This window comes from Melospiza melodia, chromosome 29 (assembly GCF_035770615.1).
Source record: "Melospiza melodia melodia isolate bMelMel2 chromosome 29, bMelMel2.pri, whole genome shotgun sequence".
In the NCBI taxonomy this organism is placed as follows: Eukaryota; Metazoa; Chordata; class Aves; order Passeriformes; family Passerellidae; genus Melospiza; species Melospiza melodia.
Window position 1 is genome coordinate 4,347,637 of NC_086222.1, and position 13,569 is coordinate 4,361,205.

General features: G+C 48.2%; 2 protein-coding genes across 4 annotated transcripts in view; one reads left to right on the top strand and one right to left on the bottom strand.

The window, feature by feature from the left end:
• NCAPD3 (non-SMC condensin II complex subunit D3) overlaps nucleotides 1-8,549 on the top strand; it is a 41,116-nt gene extending 32,567 nt beyond the window's left edge. For 2 of the 3 annotated variants that reach the window (XM_063178590.1, XM_063178589.1), the window contains exons 27-35: nucleotides 249-448; nucleotides 883-993; nucleotides 1,392-1,547; nucleotides 2,272-2,441; nucleotides 3,799-3,941; nucleotides 4,158-4,235; nucleotides 6,822-6,896; nucleotides 7,003-7,063; nucleotides 7,994-8,549. In XM_063178590.1, coding sequence (XP_063034660.1) covers nucleotides 249-448; nucleotides 883-993; nucleotides 1,392-1,547; nucleotides 2,272-2,441; nucleotides 3,799-3,941; nucleotides 4,158-4,235; nucleotides 6,822-6,896; nucleotides 7,003-7,063; nucleotides 7,994-8,102 — 1,103 coding nt within the window. In that variant the 3' untranslated portion in view covers nucleotides 8,103-8,549. The remainder of the gene's footprint in view (nucleotides 1-248; nucleotides 449-882; nucleotides 994-1,391; nucleotides 1,548-2,271; nucleotides 2,442-3,798; nucleotides 3,942-4,157; nucleotides 4,236-6,821; nucleotides 6,897-7,002; nucleotides 7,064-7,993) is intronic. The other variant, XM_063178588.1, reaches the window with a different exon arrangement.
• A 1,441-nt stretch (nucleotides 8,550-9,990) lies between these two features.
• Nucleotides 9,991-13,569, bottom strand: part of JAM3 (junctional adhesion molecule 3) — a 35,671-nt gene continuing 32,092 nt past the window's right edge. Inside the window, exons 8-9 of the mRNA XM_063178591.1 lie at nucleotides 12,987-13,041; nucleotides 9,991-12,422 (exon numbers count right to left, since the gene is read on the bottom strand). Of these exons, the coding sequence (XP_063034661.1) occupies nucleotides 12,387-12,422; nucleotides 12,987-13,041 (91 nt within the window). The 3' untranslated portion in view covers nucleotides 9,991-12,386. The remainder of the gene's footprint in view (nucleotides 12,423-12,986; nucleotides 13,042-13,569) is intronic.

Consider the following 13,569-nt stretch of genomic DNA (forward strand, 5'->3'; position numbering starts at 1 on the left):
AAATCTCATGATCCAGATGTATACAATCTCATGATCCAGGTGTATAAAATCTCATGATCCAGGTGTATAAAATCTCACGATCCAGGTGTATAAAATCTCATGATCCAGGTGTATAAAATCTCATGATCCAGGTGTATAAAATCTCACGATCCAGGTGTATAAAATCTCATGATCCAGGTGTTTTATCCTGGCTTGCCCATCATTGCTGCTTCTGGAAAAACAAATGATTCCTTCCCTGTGTCTTCCAGCTTGCTTTGTGGATGAGGTCCTTCCCTTGGACCCAGAAGGCAGTGAGCTGCTCTCAGATACATTTGCAGTCCTCAGCTGCAAAGAAATCAAGCTCTCAAGTATGAGGTCCAAACCCGAGGAGGACATTCAGGCTGATGAAGATGAGATGGCCATGGCCAATGCTGTCATGCAGGTGGCCCAGAAAAAGCTCATCTCACAGGTGAGAGGCACCTGCTGTGCTGTGGGGAGAGGGCTGGGCAGCTCTGTGTGCTGTAAAAGCACAATATGAAGGCAGAATTGGTGAGGGATGCTCGTTGTGGGGGTGGAGGGAGCAGAAGTGCATTTCCCAGGAGCCAGGGGAGCTGTGCTGAGCTGGATTTGTTCCCCACCCCTCTCCTTGGCTGAGGCATCTGAGCGGAACAATGATTTCCCTGCACCTCTGGGCAATTTGCCTTCACTGTGGGATCTGAGTGACTTAGTGATGCATCTGAAAAGGCTCCACTTAGGTTAAAAGCCTCTGTGCATGTGTGTGGTGTAAGAGCAGCCTTAATTACAGTGATTCCCTGGCTGTGGAGGGAGAACTCCTCTGTGGAGCCGCAGAGTGGCTTCTCCTTCACTGCCTCGCATAACTGTTCATGCCTCGTTCACAAAAAGGTTCAAAAGAAGAATTTCATCGAAAACATCATCCCAATAATCACATCACTCAAGTCCTTGATGGAGCAGAAGAGGATCCCAGCTCTCAAGGACCTGATGAACTGCCTGAGGGTAAGGGGAAGCGTTGTTTTCCTGCTGGTCGTGGTGTTTTGATCCTCTCCGGAGTTAATGTGCAACCACTGCCACAACCCAGAGCCTTGCGAGGAGGGAGGGATTCAGAAGATAGGATGTTGTGACACTGCCACTGCGTTAAATAACGTGGGAGGTGGAGGGATTGGAGATGAGGCTCTCAGCGTGGAACGTGGGCAGGAGGAGAGCTCAAACGCTGCGGAGCTTTTCCACGTTCCGAGGAACAAATTGGAGATAAAACTCTTCAGTCTGTTAAAAACACCTCTGCTCTACCAACTGGTGTTTCCTTTTGCTCCCGAGCAGCTGTGATCTGAATGGGGATGTGAATCAGTAGCTGGGGGAGATTTCTGAAGGGCTCCAAACATTCCTTGTTGCTGCAGGAAATGATGCAAGACTACCGAAACGAAATCAAAGACCTCTTTGCTGTGGACAAGCAGCTGGCAGCTGAGCTGGAGTATGACATGAAGAAATATGAAGAGCAGCTGGCCAGGGAGAAGGAGTCAGAGCAGGAGCAGCTCCCAGCAGCCCACAGAGAGGTGGTTATTGCCATTAACTCTCTCCATGTCTCATCTGCTCAAATTCCTGTGCTCCTGGCACCCAAGCCCTGCCTGGGGACCCTGTCCATGGAGCAGGATGGTTATCAGGGGTTTTCCTCCCTCTTTTCCTCCCTCCGACAGAAGTTTTGGTTTCAGAGTCATTTAATAGCCTTAGAACATCAGCAAACAAAGCCAAGAGGAGCAGCAAGTGATTAATGGAGAGAGAATTCAATTTAAAGGAAAAAGCAAGTCTAATGTGGCACTGGCTGGGCTTAAATGTTCTCTCTGTTCCCAGAATGATAAACTGGTAACAAAGAAAAGAGTTCACTTTGACTGACTTTAGGTGTCTACAAAGTGAAAGTTCAAACCTGTCCTAGTCATGAGATACTCTTTTAAATTCAGTGTAAAGAAATAAATATGTGCCTGAGTCAGTTGTCCTGAGCTATTTTAGATCCCTACCTTAAGATGAGGTGACTTCTTGCCTGGAAGTTCATTTCTCTGCAGACCTTAGAAGAGCACTTTATATATATAGACCTCTAAACTGGGACATTTGTGTCCCTGCTCACTTCTTGGTAAAATGTTGCCCAGTAAATTGTTCCTCCCCAGCACCCTTTCCATCCATCCCACGAGGGGCAGTTCTGAAACACTCAGGCCCAAGCACCTTGCAGGGTTTTCTGCTCTTGTCTCCCCTGTCAGACATGACCTGTTCTCCTGTTTTCCACAGCAGGCTCCATCTCTGGAGAGAGCTGCAGCTCCTGGTGGCCAGAATAATTCCAGTGCTCAGTCCTCAGGGGGTGGGAGGCCATCCACAGCTGGCTCCATCCCTCCCCCTGGCCCCTCTGAGTTTGCCACCCCTCGTGCTGAGGCTCTGAAACAGCCACTGGTGGGTCGCAGGTATGGGCTCCTCTTTTTACCTGGTATTTTACATTTATTACATATTTCTATTTATTTTTATTTATTTATATTTTATATATTTGTGTTATTTTAATATTATATCCTATTTTATATTCTGTATTTACTTATATTATTTTTATTATTTTATTATGTATCTATATCATATATATTGGTTGTTTTTATATTAGAGTTCATATATTTTGTATTTTTATTTGTAATTTTTATTAGTTTTATTAAGTACTTATATTTGTTATTTTTATATTTGTGTTTATATATTTCTACTTTGGTTTTTTAAATTTTATTTTATTATGTATTTATATTTTATATTAGTTTTACAGTAGAGTTTATATATTTTTATTTTTAATTTATTCATATTTATATTATTTATATTTATTTATGTTATATTTTATGTGATTTTTACAGTAAAGTTTATATGTTATTATGTATTTTATATTTATTTATATTATTATATATATCTATTATAATGTATATTTATTATGTTATAATTTTATATTATTTATATATTATAATTTATATCTTATTTTATGTTTTTAATTTATTTATATTGTTTTGTTTTATTTTATTTATTTATATTTTTATATTACTTTATATTAGAGTTTATATATTTATTGTATTTTATATTTTAATTTATTTACATTATTTATTTTATTTATATATTTATATTCATTTATGCTGCTTTGCTGATCCTTTCTTTAGAGAGTGGTCTGAAACTCACGGGTGTTGCAGCATAATCTCATTATTAGATGTTGAGGGAGGGGACAGATTTTCCCTGAAGGCTCTCACTGGGGCTTTCAGAGGGAGATGCCAGCGGCTGTCCCTTTGTGCCCTTGGGCAGCATCCCTGAGCACCCTGGCCATCCTCACCTGTGTCCCTTTGTGCCCTAGGGCAGCGTCCCTGAGCACCCTGGCCATCCTCACCTGTGTCCCTTTGTGCCCTAGGGCAGCGTCCCTGAGCACCCTGGCCATCCTCACCTGTGTCCCTTTGTGCCCTAGGGCAGTGTCCCTGAGCACCCTGGCCATCCTCACCCGTGTCCCTGTGTCCCTTTGTGCCCTAGGGCAGCGTCCCTGAGCACCCTGGCCATCCTCACCTGTGTCCCTTTGTGCCCTAGGGCAGCGTCCCTGAGCACCCTGGCCATCCTCACCTGTGTCCCTTTGTCCCTTTGTGGTCCCTGAGCACCCTGGCCATCCTCACCTGTGTCCCTTTGTGCCCTAGGGCAGCGTCCCTGAGCACCCTGGCCATCCTCACCTGTGTCCCTGTGTCCCTTTGTGCCCTAGGGCAGCGTCCCTGAGCACCCTGGCCATCCTCACCTGTGTCCCTGTGTCCCTTTGTGCCCTAGGGCAGCGTCCCTGAGCACCCTGGCCATCCTCACCTCTGCCAGGAAGGCTCTGCAGGAGAGGTGCCAGCAGCGCAGCAGGAGCATGGGCAGGAGCCTGTCAGCTTCCTCCGAGGCAGCAGCGGGCACAGCTGGCAGACAGCAAGGTGAGAACTGCCCTGCATGGGCACAGCTGGCACCAGCAAGGTGGGGATTGCTCTGCATGGGCACAGCTGGCACCAGCAAGGTGGGAGCTGTCCTGTCCCTGCTTTACATGGGCACAGCTGGCACAGCAAGGTGGGAGCTGCCCTGCCCTGCTCTGCACAGCCCCAGGCAGAGCTGCAGTGCATTCCAAATCTCACTCACTCCCTCCTTGTTCCCAGTCTCCTTCCAAAGCCTGAACCAACAGTCCGGTGGAGGAACCATGGCTGTGGTGGGGAGAGCAATCAGCACCCCAGAGGGTGAGTAGGAACTGGTGGTGCCATTATAATACAATAAATCTTCTGTGTTGAATATTCTGATTCTCACTAACCAATCTAGTACAAGATACAAATCCTACAGCATTTACACACAGCCTATAAGAATCATTACATTACCATCCTGTGTTACATTTTAAACCCTAAAATCTCCTCTTTGGCCCCTTCTGCCAAGCCAGCAGGGTCTGCTCTGACCCTTGGGCCTGTCTGCAAGCAGAGGGTGTTGTTCCATCAAAAGGGGATCACCTTCAGCCAGCCACACCATTGTTTTCCAGTTGTTCAGTGACTGAGGGATCTCAAAGCTTGCTTTCATTTCAATCTCACTTATAGTTTCCATATTCTCAAAATCATTTTCCAGGCAATCAAATTGATAAGGTTCTCCTGTTTCATCTTCCCCAACAATGGCTGTGGATTATTTATTTATCTAAGTGCTTGTAGGAAGGAAGAGCCCTCCTGAAACCAAGGGATGAGAAAACTGAAACTGTGAAACCGAAAAGTACAGTGCAGTGTCTCCATGTGCATCTCGCAGGCTCAGTGCAGGAGGGAATTTATTTTGGGATGCTGAGGTGACAGTGCCCTTTGTTCCCTCCTTGTCTCTGGGGTGCTGAAGAGGAAGGTGGTTGTGCTTCCTCAGCCCAGAGGTGTGGCAGTGCCCCTCACACACTGCAAACCCCTGACAGCCCTGAGCAGCCACTGGAAAATCTGATCCTGTCCTTCCTTCCCCGTGTGCTGGGCTGCTCTTGTTGCCTCAATGTTTCTCTTTGCCTGAGCAATTAGCAAAAACAAAAAAATAAAAGTAGGGTTTTGTGCAAGAAGTGTTTTTAGAGAGCAGGATTCTTTGAGTGCTGTGGTCTCCTGGAAGCTTGCACGGCTGTTGCTCTTAAAGCACCATATGGCGAAAAAGGAGGGAAAATGTTAATCTGCAGTGGTGCTGGAGCTGAATTCCTGCTTTGCTTGGAGGCAGCATGTGTCCTTCAGCAGGGAGACAAACTGTACAGAGCAGGAGCATCACTTCAGTCAGCGTGTGTTGAGCCATCTGTATGGCGGCACAGGCTGACAGACAACCAGAATAAAACATTTTATTCCTCTGCTGTATCATTCTGAGACTGCTGGAGACGCAGTTCTTTGTAAACAGGTTTGTACTTGAGAAGTTGGGAGCAGCTGTCCCCTCTTGCTGCCTCCTTCAGCTGTTCTGGCTGTGTTCTCTCCCTTCCCTTCTGTCTTTGGGGCTCCTCAGCTCCTGCTTGGTGCTTTGGGAGCAGCTTCAGTGAGCTGGGTGAGGGGAATTGTACATAAATTGTACATTATTGTGGAGATAATCACACTGCAAGGAAAGCCCTACTTCCCCCCTTTTTTCCCCCTTTTTTCCCCCTTTTTTCCCCCTTTTTTCCCCCTTTTTTCCCCCTTTTTTCCCCCTTTTTTTCCCCTTTTTTCCCCCTTTTTCCCCCCTTTTTCCCCCTTTTTCCCCCCCTTTTTTCCCCACCATTTTTTCTCCATTTTTCCCTCAATTTTTTTCCCCATTTCTTTTCTACCTAATCTTTACCATTTCTTTCTCCTTTTTTTCCCCTTCCTTCCCCATCACTTTACCAAGGTAACTTTTTCAGGCCCACACTGCACAGAGTCACTGGCACAGTCCTGGGAGATGCAGGGCAGAGCTAAGGCAGGTGGATCAAGTTTGATTTCTGTGATTCCCTTCCAGGACAGGGCAGGAGTTGCAGAGCAAACCCAGCTCAGCTGTGAAGTCCTTTTAGCTGAGTTTCCAACTCCTGCCCTATAAAGCACTTCCTACCTTAATTCCTTGTGAAAGGTTCTGGGAAACACGAGCATAAAACAGAGCGTTGAGTTAAGTAAAATCTGAATATTGTGACATCTCTCCATGAGATAAATGACAGGAAAGAGACAGCTGACAACCAGGGCCTATTCAGGCAAGCTAAATTCTACCTAGCTCCCCTGTCAAGTGATTCCTCTTGTCTGGCTGCTCCTCACTGAGCGGCTCTTTGGCAGTTTTCAGATTCTGCCTTGAGGAAGAGGAGCAGCTGCTCTGGGTGGGATGGCAGAGCTTCAGTGCCTGCAGGGCAGGGGGCACAGCACCAAGGTGCCACCCTGATTGCCCCCAGCCAGGGGGGCTGTGAGGCTGGCATCTGGGGGTGATGTGCCCATCCCACTCAGCACAGGGGTTTGAGGCTGGGATTTGGGGTGCCCATCACAGCACAGGGGTTTGGGGCTGGCATTTGGGGGTGATGTGCCCATCACAGCACAGGGGTTTGGGGCTGGCATTTGGGGGTGATGTGCCCATCACACTCAGCACAGGGGTTTCGAGGTGATGTGCCCATCCCACTCAGCACAGGGGTTTGGGGCTGTGATTTGGGGGTGATGTGCCCATCACACTCAGCACAGGGGTTTGGAGCTAGATGGGAGACCCTGAGGTCTGTGAGGAAGAGCTAGATCTGTGTGTTTGCAATTAACTGGATTTACTTACTCTGTGACACTTGAGTATGGCACAGCAGCCTGCCTTGCCCTCTGGCTGTGTCACAGGCTGCTAATATGTGGGTTTTTTTATTTTATTTCCAGAGACCTTGAGTGAGTTGACTTTTGGTGCTGGGGTCAGCCACATCAGCCCGATGCTCACACCCCATTCAGCTCCAGGCAAGTCACCTCTGGCACTCTTATTTGAGGGGGAAATGAAACCAACCCCAAATGACCAAACTCTGTGGCATTTTGTAAAATACGAAAACATCTCTATTGTTTGCAGGGAAGGAAGAGGCTGAGGATGGGCCAAGGGATATCATCTGTTTGACATCGCCGGAGAAACCGTGAGTGCAGCACGGGGCTGGGGCAGGCAGGGAGAGGGGCTGGAACTCAGGCACTGCAGGGAGAAAGAGAGAGAAGGGCTGGAAGAGGCACTGCTGGCAGAAAGAAACACTGGAGCAGCCACTGCATGCGGGGAAAGGGGCTGGAGCTGGCACTGCAGGCAGAAATAAAGAAAGGTTGGAACATCCACTGCAGGCAGAGGGGCTGGAGCAGGAACTGCAGGCAGGGAGAGCTGCTGGAGCACTCACTGCTGGCAGAGAGGGGCTGGAGCAGGCTGAGAGAGAGAGAAGCTGGAGCAGCCACTGCAGGCAGAAAGAGAGGATGGAACAGGCACTAAAGGCAGAGAAGTTGGAGCAGGCACTGTAGGCAGAAAAAGAGGCTGGAAGAGCCACTGCAGGCAGAAAGAAACACTGGAGCAGCCACTGCAGGGAGAGAGAGAGGCTGGGACAGGCATTGCTGGCAGAGAGAGAGGCTGGAGCAGTCACTGCAGGCAGGCAGAGAGGGGCTGGAAGATCCAGTGCAGGCAGGCAGAAACACTGGAGCAGGCACTGCAGGCAGGGAGAGGGGCTGGAGCAGCCACTGTAGGAATAAAGAAAGGCTGGAAGATCCACTGCAGGCAGAGAGAGAGAAGCTGGAGCAGGCACTGCAGGCAGGCAGAGAGGGGCTGGAAGATCCACTGCAGGGAGAGAGAGGGGCTGGAGCAGGCAGAAAGAGAGGCTGGAACAGGCAGGGAGAGGCTGGAACATCCACTGCTGGGAGAGAGGGAGGGACTGGAGCAGGCAGAGAGAGAAGCTGGAACAGGCACTGCAGGCAGAAAGAAACACTGGAGCAGCCACTGTAGAGATAGAGAGGGGCTGGAGCAGGCACTGCAGGCAGAGAGGGGCTGGAACAAGGGTTTGGACATGCAGGGCTGTTGTGCTTCCTTCCCGCAGCCCCTGCCGGCCCAGGGAGTGGAAGGTGGAGTCCCCAGCCCGGAGGAGCGGCCAGGCGGGGCCCCTGCGGCGCTCCCAGCGCAGAAACCCCCCGAGGGCAGACACCTGAGAGCGGCACCCTGAGCTGCACACAGAGCTGCACACAGCCAGCAGCCTGCTGAACTGCCCCTGGGACTGGAAACGGCTGTGCATGCTCATCCTGCCCTGTCTGCTCTGAGCTGCACACTGAGCTGCACACAGCCACCAGCCTGCTGAACTGCCCCATGGATTAGAAATGGCTGTGGATGCTGATCCTGCCCTGTCTGCTCTGAGCTGGCTGCCCCCAGAGCGGCACACTGAGCTGCACACAGCCACCAGCCTCCTGAACTGCCCCATGGATTAGAAATGGCTGTGGATGCTCATCCTGCCCTGTCTGCTCTGAGCTGGCTGCCCCCAGAGCGGCACACTGAGCTGCACACAGCCAGCAGCCTCCTGAAATGCCCTGCAGAGCCCCCCGAGGGCAGACACCTGAGAGCGGCACACACCTACCAAGGCTCCTGAACTGCCCCTGGGACTGGAAACGGCTGTGAACCCTCATCCTGCCCTGTCTGCTCTGAGCTGGCTCTCCCCAGAGCTGCCCTGGAGATGGGCAAAGCCTGCAGAGCACAGGGATGTGTTCTAAGTGCTGCTCTTGACGCTGCAGGGTGACAGGAGGGTGGCTTTTCGCTCTCTGGATGTGTAATTTGTCCATTTGGAAAAGTAAGGGCATAATGTCACCACGAGCTTGGCAATAAATTCATTTATCACAGCTTGCAGGGCAGTGAGTGCCTGGGTTTGCTCACCCAATGCCTTATTGTCCCTCTTGGTTTTATAATAGAGTTGCTTTAATTTGAAAAAAGGTGAAACAGCTTGTCACTGCCACACCCCTAAATCTGGTAATTGCACGCTACATCACCTCTTATTTGTTGTGCAAACTCCTGTGTGTATGAACAGCCTTAATGTTCTTTTTATATGGAATATTTCCATTCTTGAACTGTGTTATTTCCAACTATTAGCATTTGATGAAAATAAATGGTTGCAGAATTAATTCCACCCACGGCGTCTCCCCTTTTCTTCAGCTGACAGAGAAATGATTTTATTTTTTTTCCCCTGTAGATTTCTACAGCTTCTCAGTCTCTTCTACCACATCATTGGTATCTTGGGCCCTCAGTTCAATTAATGTTGGCCCAGCAGCTTTTAAATAGAGGCTTTGACTTGGCTGCAAGCAGGGTATGAGTGACTCAGACAAGGTGGGTAAGTGCCTTGTTTATCACAAATATCCTGGGTAAATCTGACCCTTCCTGAGTCTCCCTGATGGCCACGTGCACCTCACTGAAGTTTTCCTGTTTTTAGCTTTTATCACAGAGCTCATGGCCTAGATTTCATTGAAACCTGGAGCTGGGATCTGTTTTATTCCTGCTGGTTTGTCCAAGTCAGACGCCAGCCCCAGGCACGGGGCAGGGTTTGCTGCAGGAGTGGAAACAGAGGCACTTTGCTCCTGCACTGGAATCCCAACATTTGCCTCCACTTTCCCTACTCTCTTTTGAAGATCAGAGAAGCCTTCAAGTGAGGTTAAACTTTATTCCCAAAATCAAAGTCAGAGAACAGAGGATGTATGGAATGGCTTTGGCTGAAACTATGGCCAAACCATTTATTTCTGTCCTTTCTCTCCTGCCTTCAGCTATTATTTAACCACTCTGAAGGGTAAATTTGGATTATTTCCTGCTTTTAGTTTTGTCCTCGAGAAGTATCTGAGATGAGCCCTGTGAGTTTTAACCTGTCTTCTCTAGAGAAGAACCAGGAGCAAATGTCCAAGAACAAACTGATAAACAGCCCTGGACTTTGTCACCTCCATCCACTGTGAGTGCTCTGACAGGAGAGACTTTCCCTCATTTCACTGAATTGAAAACAGGAGCTTCCCATAATTTGCCTGTTTGAAAACCACCACCAAGCCCAAACAAAAACCCCTACAAGAACGCTTTGTAGCCTGGTATTTATGTAAAACATTCTTGGCAAAGTTAAAAGGTAATACATTAGTACAAACCTGAATATTATTCACAATGATACAATGGATTCATCCATCAGCTCTCACGAGCTGGGTGGGGGAGGATCCTCTCCCCTTTCTCTCGTTAGAGATGCCACTGTGCATTTTAGAACTGGGGGAAAAATAATAAAATGAAGTTTGGATTCCTAGCTCTGCTGGTTCGCAGATTGTGCTCCCAGAGCTACCCTGGTTCCAACCCTTTCCTCTCTCCCCTTTACTGAGGTACCCTGAAAGCAGCACAGAGGAGCAGTGGGATGCAAAGGAATGTCAGAACAATTAGAGGCAGCAATCAGCACTGGGTGGTTGGATGAAGAGCTGGCATTAAGAAGGTGACCAGGGAGAAGCTGCAGGATATTGGTGACGGGCGAGTTACACAGAGAACACCTGGCTGGGGCTGCCCCATCCTTGCCTTTGCTTCCCCTGGCAAAGGGACAGGTGGCAATGCTTTGTTGGGGTGGAACAAATGCAGCAATGGCATGTCCAGCGAGGGCTCCAGGAGACAAAGCAGAGTAAAGCACAACACGAAAAAAAAATAACACTGACAGTCCAAATTGTCAAGTATCCAAAATACTGTATACAGGAAAAAGTTAAGACAACTCAATTCATATTGGAAATACAAGAACACTAAATTCTGCTACATTAAAAAACTTCCTAAACCACAGCACAGTCCTAGTGTTGCATCCACATCTTGCAGCCTGGTCTCACCCAATGCTGTTCAACACTATCAACGTGGATATTTTGGGAAACAAAATATTCCCCATCATTCTCTCTAACGCCAAGAGAACCAAATTTGGTTGGTTTTGCTTTTTCCTTTTTTTTTTTTTTTTTTCCTTTACCATCTAGAGAAGAATTTCATCTGACACTGTAAAAGTGCTTTTGTGTTGAGCTTTTGCTTTCCCAAGCCCAGTAACAGTGGCCTTAGCCATGTGGTTTAACCCTGCCAAGCTGCTGTAGCTGTCACACTGTGTTAGTGCTTTAGGGAACTTGCAGAGGGGCAGCAAACACTGAAGTCACTCTGTCACCTCTTTGGAACTGAGTCCAAAACCCATCCTGGCTATTTCTTGCAACGACAAAAACAAAGTGTTGGTCACTGGCAAGAAATTTTTTTTTTTTTCATATAAAAAAGTTGATAGCTCCTGCCATAAATTTACAAAAACTATCCCTGAGTGACTCTGTTCTGTGTCTGGTAAGACCTCTTGTGACAAGGAAATGGCTGAAGCTGGCTGAAGAGGAAAGAGATGCTGTTCCACCTGCAGCTTTTTGTTACACTTTGCACTAATACTGATATGCTCTGACAGTGCCACACTATAGCAACGTGTGAGCTCCTCTCCTGTAGCTTCAACAGTAAAAAAATAGCTCCGTTACTCAAACGCTGCTGGCATCACATATTTACACTTTTAAATAGAAATGTTACCTTTTCTGAAGTAATCAAAATAGATCTTTGCAAAAAATTTAGAAGCTTGGGGGGGGGGGTTTTACAAAATAAACAGAGAAGGTAAAAAAAGCTGGAGGAATCTCTCAGTACCTTTTATGGCAATCTTAGCCCAGGAAATTATTTGGCTTTAATTTTCCTGAAAGGGATGTCTTAGCAGTGGCTCCCTGCCTCCCCTGTAAGCCTCTTTGCCCACGGAAGGACGCAGGAGCCAAGCCTGCTTTGTGCAGATTAGAACCAGGGGTTACCTGGGTGCAGGGAGCACAGGCACTGCCCTGCCCCTGTCCAACAAAGCATCTGGGGAGTTACACAGGGCTGAGGGCATCTGTGGTGGTTTCACTGTCACTGGTGGCTGGGCACCTGAGCACAAGACAATCACAGATGTGGAAAAGTCACCAGCCAGGCCTGGGCACTGCATTCTTGGGAGGAAATCCCCCAAATTCATTCTTTGAAGTCCATCTGCTGCTGCATCAGCACCCTTTTTTTGTGTCTACTGGTAACACATTGCTGCTCATGTCCTACTACAGGTTTACCTAATGCTGTGCCCCTGCTGGGTTTGCACGTTGTGGCCGTGGCCCTGCAGCACAAAGAGAAGGCAATTCCACAAACTTCACACAGCCCAGTCTCTTGGGAAGGACTGAAAGCCTTCCTCAGTCCAAGGACAGGTTTGGGTGATCCTGTTGGTATCTCCAGAGGCAGGGGAGACGCGAGTTGGGCAGTGAGGAGTTACTTTAAACTTTGGCAAAGAAAAAAAAGATATACAGATAGCTAGCTATCGAGTTCTTGTGTGTTCCAAACTCTTCCAAGCGCACTTAATTCATCTTTTGCTCTTGCTTTGAGTTCCTGGAGGAGGTATTTTCACACTTGCTTTTGCTGGTTTGCGATCTCCTTTTGGCGTCTTAGATGACAAACGAAGACTTGTGTCTGAAGTCGCCCTGCAATGGAACAGTTTGGGATGTAGGAAGGATCCAGCGGCTTTCCAGGCCCCCAAAAGGCGGATCCAAGCTGTGTAACCATGCCCAGGCAGCTCCCATTTCCCATGGGAAGGAGAGGGAGGCACCAGTTCCCCTCGCACCCCAAGGCGTGGCAGGGACTTTCTCATTCCCGCACTGATATCTCTGCTAACGGGAGAGGCTTTTTCTGCTCTTAAGCTCAGTGATCTACTCAAATCCCAAAATACAAATTCTCTCCTAAAAGCATCACGTCCTGCCCACTTAATCCAATGAAACTCATCCTAAGGAGGGGGTCAGGCCACGAGATAACTCAGAGCAGAGCTGCCTCTGATAGCTCCTGGCATCAGTCACTTCAGGCAGCTTCAACTCCTCATCATTTCTAAGGAAATGACTCAGCCCTCACCCTTCTGTTTCCCCTCTGTTCCCCAGCCCTGCTGAGGAGGGGAGCCCACTCTCACAAAGCCTGTGGGCCCTCCCAGCTCCCCGTCCTCTGCCCACCCTCTTCCTCTGCTGCCAGAGATGGAAATGCAAAGCGTTTGTTGGTACCTCATCATCTGTCCGGATATAGTTAACGCCATCAGGCTTTGCTGGAGTCTTGTAGCTGAAAGAAAGGGGGAAAAAAAAAAGTCTCATTTCTGGGACAGGAAGACTGCAGGGTTTTGGAGGGGAGGTGCTGGGGAAGATGGAAATGAGGAGGAGGAGCTGAGTGAGGAGCAAGCAGAGAGAAACCCAGTTTGTTTTTCAAATGAGGTATCTGTTTATTCCATCGTTTACCATGACTGGGATTTTGTCTAAATTCCCCTTCAGCAGAGGGCGAGAAGATTGCTGTGTGTTTCCCTAAAACTCTGCAAAGAGATAAACTGATTCTTTCCTGGGCTTTGCTGCTTTGGTGTCTGTCACTGCCTTTCTGTGCCTCCTGCTCTGTTTCCTGTGGCAATTATAAAGTTCATTTTAATCCTTCACTGCCAGAAGCCTTCAGCATCTTTCTTAGTTACAAGGAAGCACCACTTGTTTGCAATCCCACAGGAACTCAGGATTTATACAAGACTGTCAAGTCCAGTGTATGCCAACCCTCAGCTGCATTTAAATGGCATATTTAGAGCTTTTTTCTGAAAAACAAATGAAACCA